This window comes from Ranitomeya imitator, chromosome 4, assembly GCF_032444005.1.
Source record: "Ranitomeya imitator isolate aRanImi1 chromosome 4, aRanImi1.pri, whole genome shotgun sequence".
NCBI classification, from domain to species: Eukaryota; Metazoa; Chordata; class Amphibia; order Anura; family Dendrobatidae; genus Ranitomeya; species Ranitomeya imitator.
The window spans coordinates 524,889,706-524,915,892 of NC_091285.1; the positions used below are offsets into that span (position 1 = coordinate 524,889,706).

The 26,187-nt window shown below is 44.1% G+C and overlaps 2 protein-coding genes across 3 annotated transcripts in view; one reads left to right on the forward strand and one right to left on the reverse strand.

Moving 5' to 3' along the window:
* Positions 1–13,829, forward strand: part of SERF2 (small EDRK-rich factor 2) — a 33,946-nt gene extending 20,117 nt beyond the window's left edge. The window contains exons 2-3 of the mRNA XM_069766145.1: positions 7,703–7,805; positions 13,335–13,829. Coding sequence (XP_069622246.1) covers positions 7,703–7,805; positions 13,335–13,398 — 167 coding nt within the window. The 3' untranslated portion in view covers positions 13,399–13,829. The remainder of the gene's footprint in view (positions 1–7,702; positions 7,806–13,334) is intronic.
* Positions 13,830–22,277: 8,448 nt separating this feature from the next.
* LOC138676646 (ras and EF-hand domain-containing protein-like) overlaps positions 22,278–26,187 on the reverse strand; it is a 60,479-nt gene continuing 56,569 nt past the window's right edge. The window contains exons 14-17 of one of the 2 annotated variants that reach the window (XM_069766147.1): positions 26,013–26,127; positions 24,879–24,989; positions 24,713–24,789; positions 22,278–23,086 (exon numbers count right to left, since the gene is read on the reverse strand). In XM_069766147.1, coding sequence (XP_069622248.1) covers positions 22,990–23,086; positions 24,713–24,789; positions 24,879–24,989; positions 26,013–26,127 — 400 coding nt within the window. In that variant the 3' untranslated portion in view covers positions 22,278–22,989. The remainder of the gene's footprint in view (positions 23,087–24,712; positions 24,790–24,878; positions 24,990–26,012; positions 26,128–26,187) is intronic. The other variant, XM_069766149.1, reaches the window with a different exon arrangement.

Genomic DNA, 26,187 nt, shown 5'->3' on the forward strand with positions numbered 1-26,187 from the left:
GTGGAACATTCTGCAATGGCCAAGTCAATCTCCAGATCTAAACCCAATTGAGCATGCATTTCACTTGCTCAAATCCAGACTTAAGACGGAAAGACCCACAAACAAGCAAGACCTGAAGGCTGCGGCTGTAAAGGCCTGGCAAAGCATTAAGAAGGAGGAAACCCAGCGTTTGGTGATGTCCATGGGTTCCAGACTTAAGGCAGTGATTGCCTCCAAAGGATTTGCAACAAAATATTGAAAATAAAAATATTTTGTTTGGCTTATGTTTATTTGTCCAATTACTTTTGACCTCCTAAAATGTGGAGTGTTTGTAAAGAAATGTGTACAATTCCTACATTTTCTATCAGATATTTTTGTTCAACCCTTCAAATTAAACGTTACAATCTGCACTTGAATTCTGTTGTAGAGGTTTCATTTCAAATCCAATGTGGTGGCATGCAGAGCCCAACTCGCGAAAATTGTGTCACTGTCCAAATATTTCTGGCCCTAACTGTATGTCCTGGGGAGGAGGGGGCGGAGTTACGGCCAAGCATGTGCGGTCAGAAATGGCGGATGCGACGTACAAAAAAACGTTTCATTGAACGTTTTTTTGTGCCGACGGTCCGCCAAAACACAACTGATCCAGTGCACGACGGACGCGACGTGTGGCCATCCGTCACGATCCGTCGGCAATACAAGTCTATGGGCAAAAAACGCATCCTGCGGGCACATTTGCAGGATCCGTTTCTTGTCCAAAATGACGGATTGCGACGGATGCCAAACGACGCAAGTGTGAAAGTAGCCTTAGGGTTGGGGCTAAAGTTAGGGCTAGGGTTGGGGCTAAAGTTAGGGTTGGGGTTTGGATTAGGGTTGGTATTAGGGTTAAGGTTGGCATTAGGGTTACGCTTGGGATTAGGGTTAGGTTTGGGATTAGGGTTAAGGTTAGGGTTGTGGTTAGGGTTAGGGTTGTGATTAGGGGTGTATTGGGATTAGGGTTAGGTTTGAGGTTAAGGTTGAGATTAGGATTAGGGGTGTGTTGGATTTAGGGTTTTGATTAGGGTTATGGTTAGGGTTGACATTAGGGTTGTTTTGGTGTAAGGGTTGTGATTATGGTTAGGGTTAGTGATTAGGATTATGGATCCGGTTGGGATTAGGGTTAGGGGTGTGTCGGGGTTAGGGTTGGAGCTAGAATTGGGGGGTTTCCACTGTTTAGGTACATCAGGGGGTCTCCAAACACGACAGCCAATTTTGCGCTCAAAAAGTCAAATGGTGCTCCCTCCCTTCTGAGCTCTGCCGTGCGCCCAAACAGTGGGTTACCCCCACATATGGGGCATCAGCGTACTCGGGATAAATTGGACAACAACTTCTGGGGTCCAATTTCTCTTGTTACCCTTGTGAAAATAAAAACTTGGGGGCTACAAAATCTTTTTTGTGGAAAAATATATATATATATTTTTTTATGACTCTGCATTATAAATTTCTGTGAAGCACTTGGGCATTCAAAGTTCTCACCACACATCTAGATAAGTTCCATGGGGGGTCTAGTTTCCAAAATGGGGTCACTTGTGGGGGGTTACTACAGTTTAGGTACATCAGGGGCTCTGCAATCGCAACATAATGCCCACAGACCATTCTATCAAAGTCTGCATTCCAAAACGGCGCTCCTTCCCTTCCGAGCTCTGCCGTTCGCCCAAACAGTGGTTTACCCCCACATATTGGGCATCAGCATACGCAGGATAAATTGGACAACAACTTTAGTGGTCCAATTTCTCCTGTTACCCTTGTGAAAATAAAAACTTGGGGGCTACAATATCTTTTTTGTGGAAAAATATATATATATATATTTTTTTTTATGACTGCATTCTAAACTTCTGTGAAGCACTTGGGCATTCAAAGTTCTCACCACACATCTAGATAAGTTCCATGGGGGGTCTAGTTTCCAAAATGGGGTCACTTATGGGGGATTTCTACTGTTTAGGTACATCAGGGGCTCTCCAAACGCGACATGGCGTCCGATCTCAATTCCAGCCAATTCTACATTGAAAAAGTAAAACGGCACTCTTTCTCTTCCAAGCTCTGCGGTGCGCCCAAACAGTGGTTTACCCCCACATATTGGGTATTGGCGTATTCAGGAGAAATTGCATAACAAAATTTATGGACACATTTCTGTTTTTACACTTGTGAAAATAAAAAAAATGGTTCTGAATTAAGATGTTTGCAAAAAAAAGTTAAATGTTCATTTTTTCCTTCCACATTGTTTCAGTTCCTGTGAAGCACGCAAAGGGTTAATAAACTTTTTGAATGTGGTTTTGAGAACCTTGAGGGGTGTAGTTTTTAGAATGGTGTCACTCTTCATTATTTTCTATCACATAGACCCCTCAAAATGACTTCAAATGTGATGTGGTCCCTAAAAAAAAAATGGTGTTGTAAAAATGAGAAATTGCTGGTCAACTTTTAACCCTTATAACTCCCTAACAAAAAAAATTTTTTTTTCCAAAATTGTGCTGATGTAAAGTAGACATGTGGGAAATGTTATTTATTAACTATTTTTCGTGACATATCTCTCTGATTTAAGGGCATAAAAATACAAAGTTTGAAAATTGCAAAATTTTAAAAAATTTTCGCCATATTTCCGTTTTTTTTCATAAATAATCGCAAGTAATATCGAAGAAATGTTACCATTAACATGAAGTACAATATGTCATGAAAAAACAATCTCAGAATCAGTGGGATCCGTTGAAGCGTTCCAGAGTTATAACCTCATAAAGTGACAGTGGTCAGAATTGCAAAAATTGGCTCGGTCATTAAGTACCAAATTGGCTCTGTCACTAAGGGGTTAAGGTGAGTATGTTTATTTTTTATTTTTTAACCTGTGACATGCGTAGCTGGGCAATATACTACGTGGACATGCATATTCTAGAATACCCGATGCGTTAGAATCCGGCCACCATCTAGTAATAATAATAATCTTTATATAGCGCCAACATATTCCGCAGCGCTTCACAACTTAACAGTTTAAAACACAACAGTCATAAGTAATAACGTTAGCAATACAACGTCATCGAAGGTCCTTCACTCACCGCATTTTTAGGAACGGAGGCAGACGCTTGCAGCGCTGAGAGCCAGGGTCCGGCGGAGGGGTTAGTATATCCATATTTTTATTCTTTATTTTTTACATGAATATGGATCCTAGGGCCTGAAGGAGTCTCCTCTCCTCCAGACCCTGGGAACCACACGCCGTATAAGATGACTGGGCGTATAAGATGACCCCCGTCTTATACGGCGGGTATATCCCAAATTCCATATTTTATATGGAAAAGTTGGGGGTCGTCTTATACGCCCAGTCATCTTATACACCAGAAAATACGGTAGTTTTTGGAATTGTATGAAGTTTTTTTTTTTTTTTTTTTTGTGCAGTGTGTTTGGGCAAGATGGACTGAGGTTTTTCAGGAAGGTGAGAAGTGCATGGGAGAGGGAAGGAGAGAGGAGCTGATGTATATGAGTCGTGATGGAGGGGGTATTGGGCGTTGAATGTGGATTACAAGGGAACATAGGAGGATAGGAATAAAGCATGTGGATAGAAGGGAGAGCAGAGTGTGGGTTACCTGACTCCTGCCCTGACTGCCATGGAATCACTGCTGTATCACGACGCTTATCTTCGTGACGCTTTGCTTCGGGATACTTGCATGCACCCCCACATGCGTGCACCCCTATGGATGTTTCACTTTGACACTTTGTGCCACTTGGTATATATGTGATTTATAGTGTGTGTGTGTGTGTGTGTGTGTGTGTTTGTTTGTATATCTTTGATCACCTTGTTCCATCTTTTGACATTATATTCATCTTAAGTCATGTTCTTTTTAGTCCTGTCTTAAAGCAGTCTTATATTATACGATTTATTATCCAAAATTTCTCTATTAACATATGTTTCACCAGTGTTAGGTTAGTTTCACACTAGCATTTTGAGGAGCTGCGGACTTCCTCCGTGAAGCCTCGGCCGCTAGCTCCGCCTATTTCTGCATGCGGCCTGCGTACCTATCTTTAACATTAATAATGTAAAGACATGTGGGTCTAATTAAACTCTGCACAGTTGATAAAGATAGAATGGAGTGCTGCCTGTTTTTTACTTGAATTTATCTTTAACATTAGGTACGCAACTCGTGCCGCTGTATGCGGATGCTTCCGCATATGTCGTTTTTGACGATGCGGAGAAAAAAAAATTGCTACAAGCTGCGTCCTACGCTGGTCACCGAATCGTCAAAACGACACATGCGAAAGCATCCGCATACAGCCGCTCGACCTGTGTACCTAATGTTAAACATAGGTATGCAGGCCGCATGCAGAAGTAGGCGGAGCTAGTGGCGGAGGTGGGGCTTCACGGAGGAAGTCCGCAGCTCCTCAAAACGCTAATGTGAAACCGGCCTAACTTACCTGTGTATGATGGCTGTTTTACAATATTATGTTAGCCCCCTGTGACTGCAACTCTGTGAGGATCCTCTTCCCTTATTCTTTCCAAACTGTTTTTAACATTTTCTGATTTATAATTTAAAAATTGTATTAAATCTGAACTAAATTTTGGCTGTGCATCATAAATACCGTATAGGTTTTAATGGGTACACCACAACCAGTTACTTGATTTGTGTTTTTAAAATAATAGTAAAATAGCACCTACTATGCACTTTTGACTATACAAAAAAGCACATTGCCCAGTATTACAACCATCCATTTATTTTCTTTGTATATTCATTTCTACTGAGAATTGTTCATTCAGCTTACCGTATATACTCGAGTATAAGCTGAGATTTTCAGCCCATTTTTTTTAGGCTGAAAGTGCCCCTCTTGGCTTAAGGTACCTTCACACTGAACGATATCGCTAGCGATCCGTGACATTGCAGCGTCCAGTTTGACACGCAGCAGCGATCAGGATCCTGCTGTGATGTCGTTGGTCGCTGCAGAAAGTCCAGAACTTTATTTAGTCGCTGGACTTCCTGCAGACATCGCTGAATCGGCGTGTGTGACGCCGATTCAGAGATGTCTTCACTGGTAACCAGGGTAAACATCGGGTTACTAAGCGCAGGGCCGCGCTTAGTAACCCGATGTTTACCCTGGTTACCAGCGTAAACGTAAAAAAAACAAACACTACATACTTACCTTCCGCTGTCTGTCCCCGGCGCTCTGCTTTCCTGCACTGACTGAGCACAGCGGCCGGAAAGCACAGCGGTGACGTCACCGCTGTGCTTTCCAGCTGGCCGGCGCTCACAGCCAGTGCAGAGAAGCAGAGCGCCGGCCAGCCGGAAAGCACAGCGGTGACGTCACCGCTGTGCTTTCCGGCCGCTGTGCTCAGTCAGTGCAGGAAAGCAGAGCGCCGGGGACAGACAGCGGAAGGTAAGTATGTAGTGTTTGTTTTTTTTACGTTTACGCTGGTAACCAGGGTAAACATCGGGTTACTAAGCGCGGCCCTGCGCTTAGTAACCCGATGTTTACCCTGGTTACCAGGGGACTTCGGGATCGTTGGTCGCTGGAGAGCTGTCTGTGTGACAGCTCTCCAGCGACCAAACAGCGACGCTGCAGCGATCGACATCGTTGTCGGTATCGCTGCAGCGTCGCTGAGTGTGAAGGTACCTTTATACTCGAGTCATTGTCCCAAGGGGGTCGGCGGGGGAGGGGGGGCGGTGGCTGTGACATACTCACCTGCTCTTGGCGAGGTCCCTGCTTCTCCGGTCTCCGGGCGCTGACAGCGTATTCCAGCGTTGAGCGGACACATGGTACCGCTCATTACAATAATGAATATGGACCCGACTCCACTCCCATAGGGGTGGAGCCGCATATTCATTACTGTAATGAGCGGTAACGGTGACCGCTCAACGCTGGACGAAGCTGTCAGCGCCCGGAGATGCAGGGACCGCGCCAGGAGCAGGTGAGTATAATGGGGAGGAGGAGCACTGCACGATTTTCACCTGTCCTCGTTCCGGGTGACGCTCAGGTCAGAGGGCGCGATGACGTGGATAGTGCGCGCCCTCTTCCTGAGCGTCAGTGCAGAGGACGCAGAAGACACAGCGGCGCCGGAACGAGGATCGGTGAGTATTGCAAGTGCTAGGGGCCTGAGCGTCGAGAGGTGAGTATGTAATTTTATTTTATTTTTTAATCACAGCAACAGCATATGGGGCAAATATCTCTACTGGAGCATCTTATGGGGCCATAGTCAACGTTTGTACAGCATTATATGGGGCAAATATCTTTATGGAGCATCTTATGGGGCAAATCTCTCTATGCAGCATCTTATGGGGTCCTTATTAACTTTTATGCAGTACTTGCAGTATTGTATGGGGCAAATCTGTCTATGGAGCATCTTATGGGGCCATTATTAACTTTTGTGCAGCATTATATTGGCCATTTTTTAATAGGAGCATCTTATGGGGCCCATCATGAACTGTATGGAGCATTATATGGGGCGTATTTTGTATGAAGCATTGTATGGGGCTCCTGATTCAATATGGATATTCAAAAACACTTAACCTACTGATATCTCAATTAATTTTACTTTTATTAGTATCTATTTTTATTTTTGAAATTTACCAGTAGCTGCTGCATTTTTCACCCTAGGCTTATACTCGAGTCATTAAGTTTTCCCAGTTTTTTTTTTTTGTGGCAAAATTAGGGGGGTCTGCTTATACTTGAGTATATACGGTATGTGTATGTGATTTATGAAACCACTTAGGTTTAGGCAACTTTATATAGAGCTGGTATGTCACTCTCCATAAGGAGAAACGTTGCCCCTTAAACCCCAGTCCAGAGCCTCTCGCTATAGAGTTTAAGTCCTCTATTTCTCTGAAGAGGCAATTGGCAACTTTATATGAAATTCATAACTGGTTGTCAGTTTCTTTCCTGCGTCTTATTCAGTCTGACATGAGGCATCCATTTTATCCACTTTTGTATGTAGAAATAAAATTGCTGATTATTGTATACACTCGTTTTCTCCTTTCTCTGTTTTTTCGGGGTATGTTGGGTATATCTTGATACGGAGTGTGACCTTTGTTAAGGTTGTCTATGGACTAATATGTATACTAATTTTTTTTTCACTGGCAGGTTCTGTCAGTGAAAAAGAAAATCATGCATCCGCACTGAATATCATTGGTGCAAGTGCTATCTGACAAAAAAATCGCACAGCACTCGTCTGATGTATATGCTGGTGTGAGCGAGCCCTTACACATGCAGCTTCAATTCTGCTGTGGGCACAAAAATTATTAGGCATATTTGCCCTGATATCTTCGAAAATGAACAGTTTTGGTCAAGTTACTTGTGTATAGGCACTAGTGATGAGCGAGTGTGCTCAGATGAAGTGGTATCTTAGCATGCGAGTGTGCTAATAGTATTTGAGGACGCCGAAGATTGCCTAACAAGTAGGCAATCCCTGCAAGTGTTGCGGCTGTCGAATAGCGGCGAGACATGCAGCCACAGTGACTCGAACATAGTATTCGAGCACACTGAATATACTCTATTAGCGCATGAGCATGCTTGAATAACTTCTGAGCACGCTCGCTCATCACTAATAGGCAGCAAAACATATAGCAAATATGCTCTGTACAGATAGTTGCATGCAATAATTAAAGCTTTGACTTTTTTTTTTCTCCTAAGAGCCCTCCCATTTCTATTTTATCACAAATGCCAAGTGAAAGTTTTTATCGCTGATCCATCTTGTGATGTAATACATTTAATTCTGCAGGTGGAAACCAGCGTGAACTTGCCCGAGCAAAAAATATGAAAAAAAATCCAGACAAGGGAAAAAAACAAGATGATGGCTTATCTGCTGCTGCACGAAAGCAGAGGTAATGTGGATGGGTTGCATTTGTGTCTTTTGTGAATGTGGCTACGTTCACATTTGCATTGCGTCAGGCGCAGGTTCGGCGACACATAGCGACGCATGCATCATGCGCCCCTATATTTAACATGGGGGCGCATGGACATGCGTTGTCTTGCATTTTGTGATGCATGCGTCATATTTGGCGCAAGCGTCAGGACGCAAGCTGCATTTTTTTTTTTTTGCGTCCAAAATCAAGCCAAAAATGGACGCATGCGTCACAAAACAATGCGTTTTTGTATGCGTTTCACATCCGTCGTGTGTTGCGACGACGCTGCGTCCAAAGACGCGGATGTGAACGTAGCCTTTATTTAGAATTGTAACACTGCAGATGTCTCTAGGTAAACCTTTGGTGCAGAATCACTTCCTACCCCCTTTGTTATAGAATATGCGTAACGGTTTTCATGATTATTTCCTCCTTTAAAGGGACATTACCATCACGGACACTGGTCTCACATCCATAAATTCTGTAACCCATGCTATCATAGAATTTTGGATAACTAGAGGAGAAATACCTATGAAGACTTAGCCTTCAAGGTTGGATTTCAGATTTTAAGGGCCTCAGAGGATGAGAAGTATCCAATGGATGGCTATCCAAGATAGGATAGGATGGAAATTTTTGAAAAATTAGATTCTCAAAGCACAATCGTTACTCTTCCCTCTTTTAGGAAATTTTAGGAAGCATTTATGGAAACCAGAATGGATGAACACAGAACTTAAAGGGAACCTGTCACCCCGAAAATCGTGGGTGAGGTAAGCCCACCGGCATCAGGGGCTTATCTACAGCAATCTGTAATGCTGTAGATAAGCCCCGATGTCACCTGAAAGAGGAGAAAAAGACGTTAGATTATACTCGCCCTGGGGCGGTCCCGCTGCTGATCCGGTCGGATGGGTTCTCTGGTCCGCTGCGGCGCCTCCCATCTTCATTCCAAGACGTCCTCTTCTGATCTTCAGCCATGGCTCCGGCGCAGGCGTACTTTGTCTGCCCTGTTGAGGGCAGAGCAAAGTGCTGCAGTGCGCAGGCGCCGGGCCTCTCTGACCTTTCCGGCGCCTGCGCACTGCAGTACTTTGTTCTGCCCTCAACAGGGCAGACAAAGTACGCCTGCGCCGGAGTTGTGGCTGAAGATCAGAAGAGGACGTCTTGGAATGAAGATGGGAGGCGCCGCAGCGGACCAGAGACACCCGTTTGACCGGACCAGCAGCGGGACCGCCCCTGGGTGAGTATAATCTAACGTCTTTTTCTCCTCTTTCAGGTAACATCGGGGGCTTATTTACAGCATTACAGAATGCTGTAGATAAGCCCCTGATGCCAGTGGGCTTACCTCACCCGCAATTTTCGGGGTGACAGGTTCCCTTTAAACATTTCTTCCTTTTTAGCATGTGTTTATCAAATGGAACAAGAGAGGCATATCTAAAGAAGAATATAATGCTGTCTGCAGAACCTGCCGGGCATGCATCAGATTATCTAAAGCTGATAATGAATTGAGGCTTGCAAAAGGTGTCAAAAGCAATAAGAGAATTTTGGGGGTATGTCAAAAGTAAAAAAAAAAAATTCAAAGATTCTATAGGATTTTTACAGAATGAAAATGGTAGAGTGGTAAAAGATGATGTTGAGAAGACCGAACATTTAAATTTCTATTTTGCATGTTTTCTCTCAGAAAGTAAATGTAACATCAACTGATCTTCACTGTACAATTGAATGAATAGAAGAATCCACACTATCTATACACCGAGAAATGGTGAAGGAACACTTGGCTAACATAAATGAACTGGTGACTGCCAGGTTCTGATTAATTACATCCTAGGGTACGGAAGGAGATTGCAGAAGAATTTTTTGAACCACTCTCCATAATCTTTGAAAATTCTTGGAGAACAGGAGAAGTCCCATAAGACTGGAGATGAGCGAATGTTGTCCCTATCTTCAAAAAGGGGAAAAAGGTGGACCCAGGGAACTATAGGCAATTGAGCTTTACCTCTATACCAGGGAAGATCTTTGAACAAATTATTAAACATGTATGCAAGTACCTGGGTGAGAATGAATTGATTAACGAGAGCCAGCATGAGTTTGTAACTAATAAGTTATAACAGACCAAGACTAACTTACCGTATATACTCGCGTATAAGCCGAGATTTTCAGCCCAAATTTTTGGGCTGAAAGTGCCCCCCTCGGCTTATACTCGAGTCACGGTAGCGGTGGGGTCGGCGGGTGAGGGCGCTGAGGCATACTTACCTAGTCCCAGCGATCCTCGCGCTGTCCCTGCCGTCCCACGGGCTTCGGCGCTGCAGTTTCTTCCTCTCTTCAGCGGTCACGTGGGACCGCTCATTACAGAAATGAATAAGCGGCTCCACCTCCCATAGGGGCGGAGCCGCTTATTCATTTCTCTAATCAGCGGTGCCGGTGACCGCTGATAGAGAAAGAAGCTGCGGCACCGAAGACCAGGCAGAGGGACAGCGCGAGGATCGCCAGGACTAGGTGAGTATAGCATATTCACCTGTCCGCGTTCCAGCCGCCGGGCGCCGATCCATCTTCCCGGCCGGCGCCTCCATCTTCCCGGCGTCTCTGCTCTCTGACTGTTCAGGCAGAGGGCGCGATGACGCATACAGTGTGCGCGGCGCCCTCTGCCTGATCAGTCAGAGCAGAGACGCTGGGAAGATGGAGGCGCCGGAACGAGACGCCGGGAGCTGCAATCAAGGGAGGTGAGTATGTGGTTTTTTTTCTTTATTGCGGCAGCGGCGGCACAAATTTATGTGGAACATCTATGGGGCACAGTGAACGGTGCAGAGCACCGTATATGGCACAGCACAGCTATGGGGCACAGTGAACGGTGCAGAGCACCGTATATGGCACAGCACAGCTATGGGGCACAGTGAACGGTGCAGAGCACCGTATATGGCACAGCACAGCTATGGGGCACAGTGAACGGTGCAGAGCACCGTATATGGCACAGCACAGCTATGGGGCACAGTGAACGGTGCAGAGCACCGTATATGGCACAGCACAGCTATGGGGCACAGTGAACGGTGCAGAGCACCGTATATGGCACAGCACAGCTATGTATGGGGCACAGTGAACGGTGCAGAGCACCGTATATGGCACAGCACAGCTATGGGGCACAGTGAACGGTGCAGAGCACCGTATATGGCACAGCTATGGGGCACAGTGAACGGTGCAGAGCACCGTATATGGCACAGCACAGCTATGGGGCACAGTGAACGGTGCAGAGCACCGTATATGGCACAGCACAGCTATGGGGCACAGTGAACGGTGCAGAGCACCGTATATGGCACATCTATGGGGCACAATGAACGGTGCAGAGCACCGTATATGGCACAGCTAGGGGGCACAATGAACGGTGCAGAGCACTATATGGTTCACACCTATGGGGAAATATGAACGGTGCAGAGCACTATATGGCACAGCAATGGGGAAATAATGATCTATTTTTATTTTTGAAATTCACCGGTAAATGCTGCATTTCCACCCTAGGCTTATACTCGAGTCAATAAGTTTTCCCAGTTTTTTGTGGCAAAATTAGGGGGGTCGGCTTATACTCGGGTCGGCTTATACTCGAGTATATGCGGTAGTTTCCTTCTATGACAGAATCACTGACTGGGTGGATCAGGGAAACGCAGTAGATATGGTATATCTTGACTTCAGTCAGTATATTTGACAAATTATCTCATGCTATCTTTATTGAAAAAATGTCCAATTAGGGGATTGACACGGTAACTGTTAGGTGGATTCATAACTGGCTCAGTGGTCGGACCCAAAGAGTGGTCATAAATGGTTGCACATCCAGTTGGAAGAATGTCTCTGGAGTACCACAAGGCTCTGTCCTGAACTCTGTGTTGTTCAACATCTTTTATCAATTATTTAGATTAAGGAATTGTGGATAAACTGATTAAATTTGCTTATGACACAAAGCTAGGAGGGAGCTAATACTAGAGAAGAGAGAGAGGATACAAAAAGATGTAAATAAATCGGAACTGTGGGCAGTAACGAACATCTACATCCTACATCTGGGCAAGAAAAATGAATAAAGGCACATGCAGAATGGGAGGAATAGGGCTAAACAACAGCACATGTGGAAAAGACTTTGTTGACTCGTGTGCAGTCTGTGATCTATTAGTATACCAGTGTGATGCAGAAGCAAAGAGGAAAAACGCAGTTCTTGGATGTATTAACAGAAGCCTAGAGTCGAGATCACGTGAAGTAATTATCCGCCTCTACTCCTCTTGATCAGACCTCATCTGGAATACTGTGTCCAGTTTTGGGCACCACATTTTAAAAAAACCAAACTGGAGCAAGTTCAGAAAAGAGCTACCAGAATGGTGAGCGGGACTGCAAAGTATGTCCTACGAGGAACGATTAAAGGATCTGGGAATGTTTAGAGGAGACTTAATAGCCCTCTACAAATATCTGAAGGGATGTCACCGGGTAGAGGAGTCATCCTTATTCTCATTGCACATGGAAATATGAGAAGCAATGGAATAAAACTGAAAGGAAGAAGATACAGATTAGATATTAGAAAAAACTTTTTGACAGTGAGGGTGATCGAGTTGAACAGGCTGCCACGAGAGGTAAGTTCTTCTTCAATGGAAGTCTTCAAACAGAGGTTTTGTGTGAGATGGTTTAGTGAATCCTGTATTGAGCAGGGGGTTGGACTTGATGACCCTGGAGGTCCCTTCCAACTCTACGTTTCTATGATTCTAGAGGGCGGGACCTGCTTTTATCTAAAGAGCAGATTCCCTTTTCTCACCGCTGGCAATTGAGAAGAGACTGGACATCCATAGCACTTTCCAAAATAGCCAAGCTACTTCTAGAACTCCCAGGAAAATATCCCTTTAAAGAAACAACCCCTCGTGATTGCTGCAGTCCATCTCCAGATGCTGTTGACATGCAGACTTCCTGTTTCTGTCAGACAGAACACTTACGTCACCATATCGTCACTTCTGGGGAATACAGTGCCAACATTCCTGGAATGATGAATGATGTGTTGTGTGTTTTTTGTGTAAAATGGGTCATGTTTGATATTTAAGAACTGATTGTCTAGTACTTAATGATTAGAGATGAGCAAATATCTTCGGCTCCCTCCTTATTCAGCAAGCTACAGCGCTTACCAAAAAAGCTTCATCGGGAACCTAGATACCTCAAGCGCTCCTGATCAGGCGCCGCAGCTGCATGTGTCGCAGCTGTGTGACAGTTTCAGCACATGCATGGAGAGCCTGTGTGTTGTGCCGGACACATAGCCGCGACACACACAGCTACGACTCAGAACAGCTGATTATCGGGAGCGCTCCAATTAGCTGGGTTCCCGATGCAGCTTCTTCGGTAAGCGCTGTAGCTTGCTGTATAAGGAGGGAGCCGACGATGTTCATTCATCTCTATTAACGATCCCTTTTAAAGACTACCCAGAAATATTTTGCAGAAAATAATTTCCAACCATTAAGATCCTAATATAATTTTACCTTTTTATTTATTTATTTTTTATTTTAGAGATGCTCAGATAATGCAAGAGAAGCAGAAAAAGGCAATGGAGAAAAAAGACGAGCCAAAATAGCATTTGTGGATTGCACGTAATGGATGAAGATGACGACAATGCGTTGATACAGTGCCCAATTCCTGAACAAAAGCATTTGGCTAAATGGCTTTGTTTGCCCCAATGCAGAGTTTTTTAATTTTTTTTCCGCTGTCATTTTTATCCCTTTCCTTTTGTCAAACAATTAGCATAACTTTTTTTTTCCCTCTGCCTTGTGTACATATTATAAATATACCGCCACTTTGTTACAACCCTGCACCAATTTTGGGTTATTTTTATTCCTTTTGGCTTTCTCTGCATGCTGACCTAGCAATGGTTAAGTCAGCTAAAGCAAATGTTTTCTGATGGAAATCAAGGTTCAACAAGCAATTCACCATGATTTAAAGTAAATTGTCATTTTGTATTCACGGTGGACCCAGTCAGATATTGAATAAAGTGACTTTTTTTCCGTGGGTGGTGTGTGCATTTTTGTCTTATAGGTTTTTGATTGAAGGGGAAGAACACTTTCCCTCTAACCACTTCATGTAGTGCCCCATTCACCTTCATATACATATTTAAGGAACTATGTAAAAAAAAAGATCACTGCACTCGTTTATTTCAAGTTGCTTATGTCAAAAGTTTATTCGGATAAAAGTTCGTGATAATAGCGATAGGCCTATGGAGCCCATTACACTGTATGGAGAACTATATGGGGCCATTATACTGTATGAAGGCCTATCCACATCTTAGTAATGGCTTGAAAAAGGCCCTGCGTGGCCAAAACGTTACGTTTTTTTCTGCATGATTTTTCTCTTGCAGTAGTGTTGAAAATATGACTAACCAGATTAATCACTTTTTAGTATAAATTATATTACCACAAGTCAAACAATTTACCAGTTGGTGCAGTAGATTCTAAGAAAGCCAACAGACTCCGCATTCATAATCTGCATGTTTTTGAGTCTGTGTATTAGAATAATTAATTGAAAGGGGGGGGGGGGTGTTAAAAATAGCAGTGTGGAGATCAACTAGTGAGGTCAATCATTCTGTGAAGAAACGGGTGAATCAGGTGGCCATTATTTAAGGGTGAAGCCAGAACATCTTGTACATGTATTTCTTCATGAAAGCCTGAGAAATATTGATCGTTCAAAACATTGTTCAGAAGAACAGCGTACTTTTATTTAAAAAGTTGATTGGAAAGTATAAAACTTATGAAGAAGTGCAGCTAAAGTGATCGCCAATGCTTTAAAATGGAAAGCCAAACCAGAGAGACGTGGAAGAAAACAGAAGACTACCATTCGAATAGATGGAAGAATAGCCAGAATTTGCCAAAGAACACATTAAATGGCCTAAAGAGAAATGGAGGAACACTTTGTGGACTGATGAAAGTATAATTGTTCTTTTTGGCTCCAAGGTTTGCAGACAGTTCGTCAGACGACCCCCAGTCTCTGCATTCATGCCACAGTACCCTCTGAGGACAGTGAAGCATGGTGGTGCAAGCATCAGGATATGGGCATGTTTCTTTTACTATGGTGCCGGACCTGTTTACCGTATTCCAGGGGTCATGGACCAGTTTGCATGTATTAAAATACTTGAAGAGATCATGTTGTTTTAACCTGAAGAGGATAGGCCCTGGAAGTGTTTCAACATGACAATGACCCTAAACTCGCCAGTAAACGAGCAAAATCTTGGTTCTAGTCCAAAAAATTGAGGTTATGGAGGGGCCATCCCAATCCCTGGACCTTAATCAGATAGAACACTTGTGGGGTAACATTAAAAATGCCATTTCTGAGGCAAAGCCAACAAATGCCACAAAATTGAGGGATGTAGTCCAAGCATCCTGGGCTGGAATAACAGCTGACAGGTGCCAGAAGTTGGTTGACTCCAACACTGTGGGTATGCAACTAAATATTAGGTTAGTTATTCACAGGAATGCTAATACTAGGTTCACATTAGCGTATCAGTCCACAGCATGGTGCTGTGGACTTCTTTAAGCTCTGCCTACTTCCTCATGCATCCTGCGTACCTATCTTTAACATTGGGTATGCAGGGACATGCGTTGTATGATTTGACGTGCCCGCCGAATGCAAGAAAATGCAACATGTTGCAGTCTGAGGGCGCTTCAAAACGACACACGCGGACGCATCCAACACATGTCCCTGCATACACAATGTTAAAGATAGGTACGCAGGACTCACCCAGAATATACCCAGGGTATAAATTGGACTAGGCCAGTTTATACCCCTCTGGTTGAGTGATATACTTAATAATGGGGCCCCAGGCAGCGCACAGGGGAGCAGAGACAGCACATGGGGCCCCAGACATCACACAGGATTGAGTGATATACTCAAGAACGGGTGCCAGGCAGCGCACAGGGGGGCAGAGACAGCGATCGGGGTCCCAGGCAGCACACGGGGCCCCAGGCAGCTAACAGATACCCCTGGCAGCGCACAGGGCCCCAGGCAGCACACGGGGGGCAGAGACAGCGAACGGGGTACCAGGCCGCGCAAGGGGCCCCAGGCAACACACGAGGGGCAGAGAAAGCGAACGGGGCTCCAGGCAGCATACAGAGGCCTCTGGCAGCGCAGCGGGGCCTCAGAGATCACACAGGGCCCCAGATATCGCACAGGATTGAGTGGTATACTCAAGAACAGGGCCCCAGACATTGCACAGGGGGTCCCAGACAACGCACGGGGGGCAGAGACAGCGCACAGGGGCCCGGCCCAGTGTCTCTCCCCCGTTGCGTGCTGTCTCTGCCCCCCCTGTGCGCTGCCTGGGGTCCCATGCACTGTCTCTGCCCCTCTGTGCACTGCCTGGGGCTTCTGTGTGCTGCCTGGGCCCCTGTATGCTGCCAGGAGCCCCTGTATGCTGCCTGGGGCCACTGTGTGCTGCCTGGAACCCCATTCGCTGTTGCTGACCCCCATGTGCTGCCTGGGGCCCCCGTGTCCTGCCTGAGGCCCCTGTGCGCTGCCAGGGGCCCATGTATGCTGCCTGGGGCCACTGCGCACTGCCTAGCGCCCTGTGCGCTGCCTGGGGCCCATGTGTGCTGCATGGGGCCCTATGCGCTGCATGGAGCACACATGTGCTGCCTGGAACCCCGTTCGCTGTCTCTGCCCCCCTATGTGCTGCCTGGCTCCCTGTGCGCTGCCTGGGACCCCGTTCGCTGTCTGCCCCCGTGTTCTGCCTGGGACCCCGTTCACTGTCTCTGTCCCCCATGTGCTGCCTGGGGCCCCCATTATTGAGTATATCACTCAATGGTTCTCAAAAGCCTGAAAAATCTGATCTACAGCAGCTGGGGTATATTCTGACCCGGAGGAGTATAATCCAGCCTAGTCCAATATATACCCTGGGTTTATTCTGGGCGGGAGGGGTTAATCTGGCCTGTTACATCGGCCTCAATCCACAAAAAAAGTGCATATTGTGAGTTTGTAAAGACAGTCGCTATTTTTTTTTCTTTAGAACAGCCCAATCTTCATTTTTGTTATTTTCTGTAGTTAAAAATTATATACATTTCTTTTCATGTTTTGATTTAGAAAACAGTGTGCAATGATCCAAATGCTGGAAATAAAAACTAGAATAAAGTTTTTAACTCATATATTGAACACACTTATTTTGAACACTACGGTATGTGTACACTGGGGTCAAAGCTTTTGTGAAGGAGGATTATCGGTGCCTTGGATTTTTGACTAATGTGGGCCCATTATAATGTGCAGAGTGTTGTAGGGATCACAGTTGGGACAGCATAATGTGTTGGTCACCATACTTTGCTTGGGGGTACAGAAGGGCCATCCTAACATACATGTGGATGAATTCACTTTGGGGGTATCACACAGTTTTTGGGGTCACTTTTGTTGGCATCATAGTTTCTGTATTTTTTCTTTTTTATCCTTTGTTATTAAATATTTAAATAACACCAATGGGCCATATGCTTTTCATGCTTTTACATAACATTCCAGTATGTCCCATTTCTGATGATTTTATTCTAAGATTTATAAATTAAAATGTACTTTGTTCGTGGGACATCCCACTTAAGATTGTTTCAATACAAAATGTTCATTGTTATATTTGATAAGGAAAAACTGTCAATTGTAGATTTTTTTTTTTTGTTTTAAAGAAAAATCAAGATGGCCCGCAACCATGTTCAACTGTTTAATTTTGGCCTTCTGTGTATTTGAGTTTGACAGCTCTGCTGTAGCGGAAGAACCCACTTAACTTATAGGATGCGCGTCTCCAGGTCCATAAGCTTACAATTAATTGGGCACATTCACAATTTTCACTTGGCAACATCCACTGCCTGCCTACGTCTAGAAAACACCTGTGGAGTAAAAAGTCACTACACCAGTAAATGAATTCCCAGAAAAGTGTAGTTTCCAAAATGGGGTAACGTTTGGGATGTTTCCTGCTGCTCTGGCAAATGGTGCTCGCAAACTAGTCGGGAAAAAAATCTGCTCTCAAGACAAATTCTCTTCCAAGCCCTGCCATGTGCCCACAAATAAGTTTTTGACCACATATTGGGTATTTCTGTATTTGTGAGAAATAGCATAACAAATTGTGATGTTCAATTTCTCCTTGTGAAATAAAAACTTGCCCTCCCCAGTGATGTATATGCCTGCCCCCCAGTGATGTATATCTCCCCAGCGTCTCCTGTATGATGTACTGTATATACTTTACAAAGCTTATTATGATAAAGAGTTGACTGCGCTCCAGACAGATGCAAACCTGTATATGTCTGCGGCATATACATCACAGGAAACATGGGGCTGCGGTATATACATCACATGAGACGTGGGGCTGCGGCATATACATCAGAGTAGACATGGGGCTGGGGCATATACATCACAGAGGAGACACGAAGCTGGGGCATTTACATCACAGGAGACACAAAGCTGGGGCATATACATCACAGGAGACACGGAGCTGGGACATATACATCACAGAGGAGACATGAAGTATACATCACGGAGGAGACACGAAGCTGGGGCATTTACATCACAGGAGACACGGAGCTGGGACATATACATCACAGAGGAGACATGGGGCTGGGGCATATACATTACAGGGTACAAAACAAACAAAAAAAAAAAAACAATCAGGTTCCTCGCATTATGTTCTCATTCACTTTATGCAGTTAATAGCCCTCTGTGTCTGTACTGCTACATACTTAGGCAGTTACCTGGTTCATGCAGCTTTACATGAACACCCGAGCCTTACACTATGGCTGGTCCGAATAACTATAGCAATTGTTACCATCCACCTCTCGTGTGTCCCTTTTCCTCATAGTTTGTAAGCTTGGAGCAGGGCCCTCATTCCTCCTGGTATCTGTTTTGAACTGTATTTCTGTTATGCTGTAATGTCTATTGTCTGTGCAAGTCCTCTCTATAATTTGTAAAGAGCTGCGGAATAGGTTGGCGCTATATAAATAAAAATTATTATTATTATTATCAGAGGAGACATGAAGCTGGGGCATATACATCACAGGGGAGACGTGAAGCTGGGACATATACATCACAGAGGAGACGTGGGGCTGGGACATATACATCACAGGAAACATGAAGCTGGGGCATATACATCAGAGGAGACATGAAGCTGGGGCATATACATCAGAGGAGACACGGAGCTGGGGCATATACATCACAGAGGAAACATGGGACTGGGGCATATACAGGTGCTTTTCACAAAATTAGAATATCATCGAAAAGTTAATTTCAGTTCTTCAATACAAAAAGTGAAACTCGTATATTATATAGAATCATTACAGAGTGATCTTTTCAAGTGTTTATGTTAATGATTTTGGCTTACAGCCAATGAAAACCCAAAAGTCATTATGTCAGTAAATTAGAATACTTTATAATACCAGCTTGAAAAATAATTTTAAAATCCAATATGTTGGCCTACTGAAATTTATGTTCAGTAAATGCACTCAATACTTGGTCAATGCTCATTTTGCATCAATTGCTGCCTCAATTGGTACTTTTGGCAGTGTGGACAGTTGCCAAGTTCTGCTAGAGAATTAAATTCCCATCTCCAAAAAGCTTGTTGGCAGAGGGAAGCATGAAGTGGTCTAAAATTTCCTGGTAGACGGCTGCACTGACTTGGATCTTGATACACTTCACACTTGACCTCAAGCAACTTGGATTGTGGCCTCTCCACTCTTCCTACAGACTCTAGGACCTTGATTTCCTAAATGAAATGTAACATTTACTTTCATCTGAAAACAAGAACTTGGACCACTGAGTAATAGTCCAGTTCTTTTTCTCCTTGGCCCAGGTAATACACTTCTGGCGTCTATTGGTCATGAGTTGCTTGACACAAGGAATGCAACACTTTTTGTCCATGTCCTGGATACGTCTGTGTGTGGTGGCTCTTGAAGCAATGACTCCAGCAGCAGTCCACTCCTTGTGAATTTCCCCCAAATTTTTGAATGGCCGTTTCTTAATCCTTTCAAGGCTGTGGTTATCCCAGTTGCTTGTGCAACTTTTTCTACCACACTTTTTTCTTCCACTCAACTTTCCATTAATATGCTTGGATACAGCACTCTGAACAGCCAGTTCTTTAGCAATGACCTTTTTTGGCTTACCCTCCTTGTGAAGTGTGTCAATGACTGCCTTCTGGACATCTGTCAAGTCAGCAGTCTTCCCCATGATTGTGGAGCCTACTGAAACAGACTGAGGGACCATTTTAAATACGTAGGAAGCCTTTAAAGGTGTTTTTGTTAATTATTCTAATTTACTGATATAATGACTTTTGGGTTTTCATTGGCTGTAAGCCATAATCATCAATTTCAGGGATCCCGTAATATTTGTCAGGGCTTTCTTAATCCCACAATTCCCTGATATCCCAGGCAGGGAAGGTCACGAGTACCACCTGCTGTGATCTTTGGAGCGAACAGCTCTCTGCTGCCGCCTATCGTCCAGACAATTACAGAATTGGCCGACGAACAACGGAGAAGGCCGCAGCCTGTTCGTACCATTAGGCCAGCTATCAGAAAATTAATGTTGAGCATACGACATATACACCTCCAGATTCCAACATGTGTGTACACACCCCGATACGTTCACAGCTAACTCTCAGATAACCTCAGACTACCTACTGCCACCACTAATCTTTTTCGGTCGATTAGACACCGTTAAAAGGTAGCTATCACTTCAAGGTATAGTTTACAGAACTATTAAATTTTATATTTAATCCAAAGGGAGGCAGTGTTTATAAAAAATATACAAAAGATTTTACAAGGGGGACAAAACAATACAGAATAAACAGTAACATAAAATAAAAGGGATTAACAGGAGAACTTAACACACCGATCGCAGAGACGATTCAGTTTAGCCAAAGGAGAGCGCTTCGATTTGGCCGTCAAGATGGGGTCCTTACATACACAGGATATGTAACTCTTCTTGTACGAACACTGATGATATTTGGGATCGATCTTTTATCAGACCCCGAATCCCACCCACACACCCCTCTTCGATGACCTCACAAGGTCCTGGTTGTGAGCTGGACTCAGCCCTTTATAATTTTAGGAAATCCCAATTTATGTAATAACTCCTCCTAAGATGACCGCGGAAATTTGAGACCGATGTCATCTTTTGTATCGGGATTTTATCTACGCTCAGAGACCAAACATGGCCTAGCTGCTGGTGATTATATGGCCCCTATGGCTTTGGGGCCCTTTGGTGAGGGTTATGATTATGAGAAATATGTGTATGATTGCCTAGTTATCCTGGTGCCGACAATATACGTCTCGTTGATATCGGATGGCTAAAAATTCCGATATTCCATATTTTCTCCCGGAGACACAATGTCTGCTCACTCATTGCACTGCAGAGACCACAGCTATGTGTAAAGGTGTCATATTTTCTTTGATCCACTCCAGGCCCTAACCAGGCCTTTTCCTGTCTCTCTGTGGGGGCATAAAGAGGGAATCCTCAGATTTTAATTAATCTGCTTCACATAGCTGTGTTTTACATGAAGACAGGTGTGATTTCTAGCTCACAGCTCAACAGGACAAATGATTGATGAAAAAATAAAAAGGAGGAGGGACATGAGCGACCTCAAGGATTTTTAATATTTTCTATGACAATCAACATTAACATAAATTAGCACTTGAAATAGATCACTCTGTTTACAATATATGCGTGTCACTTTTTATATTGAAGAACTGAAATAAATTAACGTTTTGATATTATAATTTTGCGAGAAGCACCTGTAAATCACAGAGGAGACGGGTCTGAGTCATACAAGTCACAGAGGAGACTTTGGGCTGCGGTATAGAAATCACAAGAGACATGGGGCTGCAGCATAGAGATCACAAGAGATGCTGGGGTTCCACTGCTGCACTTTTCGGTGAGACGGGAGCACTTAGCTGTCAATTCCTCCCACAAATAACGTCCTGATTTTGGCACTGGCCAGCATCAATATGTAATCTTTCATTGCAGCGTTCAGTAGTAAACACTATGTGCTGACAGAGCAAGAAGGAATTAAAGGGGTGGCAGTGCTGTGCCAGGAATTCTGCCCAAGGTCCGGAGAAAAGATCATTGCGGGCCGTAAATGTCCCCAGGGCCTGAGGTTCCCCATCCCTGTGAAACAGAATAGTTGTTGGAGACAAATTTGCCCAATTTATTAAGAGGCATGAACCCAATAATACATTGGACGCATATCTGGCTAGGTTAGTTTTGCCCAATAATTTACAGCAGTATCTGGCGTAAATTATAGTAAGCCTGTCAGGCCGTGGGAGGCCACACTTCCTTATGTAAAGTGAGCAGTGTAAAAAAAAGTTCCAAAATTATGATGCAAAATTGTAAGGAAATAATATATTTCCATCAAGAGAATAAAAAAAAAAAACAAAAAAAAAAAACGTCACTGTCAGCATCTGGTTGAAATTTTTTGGGGAGATTTTTGCACCAAATATGCCACTGACCAGAACATATAGTCCATGGAATTTTTATTTCTGAGTACAAAAACAAATTTCTAATGGTGAATGGGACAAAATATGACAAATGCTGTCATAAATACTTAAATAAAAGCTTTATTTACCATAAAAAGGTTCATAGTCTCATATGTTGCAGTCTTATCAGAACATGTAGTCCACGGTCATCGCCTTCAAATATGTAGGGTGCCCGTTCCAGAATTACCCACGGTGCAACAGAAACTTGCAGCAAGTACATAAACATAAAAGACCTCATAGAGGAGCATTTCTCTTCTGTTCTGCCTCGTGTCACAGCAACACATGAAACGGCACAGAACAAGTTTTATCGTAAAATTGTGTCACCTTGAGAATTCTCATTATTGTTCAGTTCAGAAATAATTTTGGCAGCTGAGAAGTCAGCCGAACGTTAAAATATCAATCTTGAAATTCCAAAACCACCTAAACGTGCAGGCAGTGAAGTCATAAAAATACATCCAAATTAAGTAGAAAAACGGAATTATCAATAAGAATATAAAGCGCTTGTTCCCTGAGAGCTCACAATTATGTGCTAGAAATGAACATTAAATGCTTGTTAAAACTTAAAAATATTCCTTGTCCATGCTGGCGAGGATTCTGCCATCAAGGTAATCCGATTAATCTGAGGCATGTTCCACAGTGTATGTTTTCTATCTTTTTCCGCAGGACGACACCCGGCTGCCGAGGGCATGAAGTTAAATCTTGCAGCAGCTAGAAGTCTTCTCTGGAATACTGAGTTTAGTCACGGTCTCAGCGTTTTCATTGGAGACATCCACAGTTTTCTTTACTTGTCTGGAAAGACAAAATGGAAATTACATGACCTGATATTGCACCAGTAAAGGTACCGTCACACATAACGATATCGTTAACGATATCGTTGCTTTTTGTGACGTAGCAACGATATCGTTAACAAAATCGTTATGCGTGACAGCGACCAACGATCAGGCCCCTGCTGGGAGATCGTTGGTCGCTGGGGAAAGTCCAGGACTTTATTTCGTCGCTGGATCTCCCGCTGACATCGCTGAATCGGCGTGTGTGACGCCGATTCAGCGATGTCTTCACTGGTAACCAGGGTAAATATCGGGTTACTAAGCGCAGGGCCGCACTTAGTAACCCGATGTTTACCCTGGTTACCAGCGTAAAAGTAAAAAAAACAAACACTACATACTTACCTTCCGCTGTCTGGTCACGTCCCTCGCCTTCAGCTTCCAGCCCTGACTGAGTGCCGGCCGGCCGTAAAGCAGAGCACAGCGGTGACGTCACCGCTGTGCTTTACGGCCGGCGCTCAGTCAGTGCGGGAAGCTGAAGGCGAGGGACGTGACCAGACACCGGAATGTAATTATGTAGTGTTTGGTTTTTTTTACATTTACAATGGTAACCAGGGTAAACATCGGGTTACTAAGCGCGGCCCTGCGCTTAGTAACCCGATGTTTACCCTGGTTACCCGGGGACTTCGGGATCGTTGGTCGCTGGAGAGCTGTCTGTGTGACAGCTCTCCAGCGACGCTGCAGCGATCGGCATCGTTGTCTAGATCGCTGCAGCGTCGCTAAATGTGACGGTACCTTAAGGCAATGTTCACACAATGCTAATTTAGTTTAACAATGCCTTTTTCAGCGAGCAGCGTGAGTAAACCCAAGAGACTTGAAAGTCTTTCCTTTATCTGTTTAGAATCCATAATTGTTTTGGCTTAAAGGAGCTGTTCGTTCACCATGTGACTGCAGACCTCCGAACCCTAACAGCATGTGGTGCTCCCGCTATCAGTATTCTCCAGTACTGCGGATGAGAGTGGCAGTCTCGTGAACGCAATCATGTGATCTTCTGAGTTGACGCTTTCCGCCTGGTGGAATACGGGTGAATTGAGTGCGGCCAAGATATCTAGTCAAATTGTGGCTGGAAGTATGCAAAGTGCTTGCTTACGGTCAGATGACCACCGGTAATACCGGGATACCCCAACAGCTCGCATTGCTGTATTCAGAAGTCTGTAGTCACTTGGACTGACTGCAGACATATCAGAGGCCTGGACAACTACTTTAAGAAAAGTAAGAACCTACACCATGTAACTCAGGCCTAAAAGGTCTTGACTATTTAAATAAGGAATACTTATACGCTGGCAGCCAGAGAAGACAAACCCATGGATGGCAACAGAAGACACCACTACTAAGCTGAGCAGTATTATAGCCGACACACAGACAATATTACGTAGGATGAGGCTGCCTTAACCAGGTATGAAGCTTAGGGTTTGGGGGACGATGTAGCCCGTAGCAGTGTCCTATGCCCATGGGAATAAATCTAAGCAGACGTGGCTGTGCATCCAGCCATCCGTCCTCCTGCCTCTCCCAGTCTTTATAGCTAGAATACAGCAGTAACATATTTGGTTAGTACACCTTTACTGGTGCGGGTATTGAAGAGAGACATTACCTGGCGAGATGAAGCACAGCTTCCACTACATTGGTGCCGTCCTTCGCACTGGTCTCACAGAAGAGGGAGCTATAGGCCTGTGAATACACCAGACATAAAGCTCAGCACACCGCTCTGCATACCACACAGTTTATGGATTAGACATCTGGCATTATGCCAAGCTTACCATGGCTAACTTCTCCCCCATTGAAGTCGGAATTCCAGATTGAGTGCCTTCTGTCCTCAAGTCTGTTTTATTGCCTATGAGCATTACCGGTATTGATCTATCACAGGAGTTCTGCAATATGGAGAACAGCACAAGGGATGTGGTTAACACAACAAAATCAACTACTACAGAAAAACAAAACTACAGAAATGTGTAGGATTAATGGGACCTAAAAGGATATGGACACCTTACAAAGATAACCTGTACATAAAAGGCAGAATGAGTTAAATGGGTATTCTCAAGTTTGAAAGTTACTCCCTATCTGAGGAACAGGAGGTAACTTCCCAATCGCAGGATTTCCAACTGTGGGAACCCCACCAATCCAAAGAACAGACACTCTGAAGAGCCCTTTATGAGTAGAGCGGCGATTGATCATGTGCCCTGCCATTCCATTAATTCTTGATGTGATGGTCGGAGAAAGTCAAGAGTTGCCCCCACCTGGTCTTCGGTACTCCCAGAATGACTGAAGTGGAAGTGCGCATGATTGACCACTGCTCCATTCACACATGGCTCTTCAGAGCCTATGTTCTTGGGATTGGTTGGGGTTCCAGTGATCGGTACGTTATTTCCCATCTCATTGATAATGGATAAAGTCTAAACTTGGGAATACCAAATTAACTGTGAATCTGTCGGTGGGATTATCTTCTACTAAAAACTCTTCTAAACTGATTCATGACTAAAAGTTCAACTTCAATTATTCTGAGTTCTCACCACATGGAATTAGTTACAAATGGTGTGCACCCAGCCTAGAGGTATGAGGTTTTTCCAGATTTCTCTTTGGCTATAGTTTATAATCCAAAACAATGGTGGGGGATGCAGGGAGTTCTAGCTGTACATCGTCTATTTTGCTTTATTGTAAATCGGGTATTGACCATCACCCCATGTATAAATTCTGGTGTATATGACTTTTCGGTTTTATATCTGGATGTATTTTAGAACATGGAAACAGGTGGTTTTACTAAAAATTGGTTTGACAAAATTGGCGTTGGCTTTGCCCAAAGCAACTGGAGTTATTGTGTATTCATAGTTGTGATAATAATGGGAATGAAATAATGAACACCGTTTATCACAGCGTAAAACACCAGCATTTTATACCTTGATCTCATCAATCCACTGTCGTACATTGAGGAAGCTGGCTTGGGATGTGACATCATACATAAGCAGCACTCCATGGGCCTTACGGAAATAAGACTTTGCTATACTGCGAAACCTAGAACATTGCAGACAAAACATGTGTGAGACAATGTGACCAAAAGAAGAAAGGAAAATG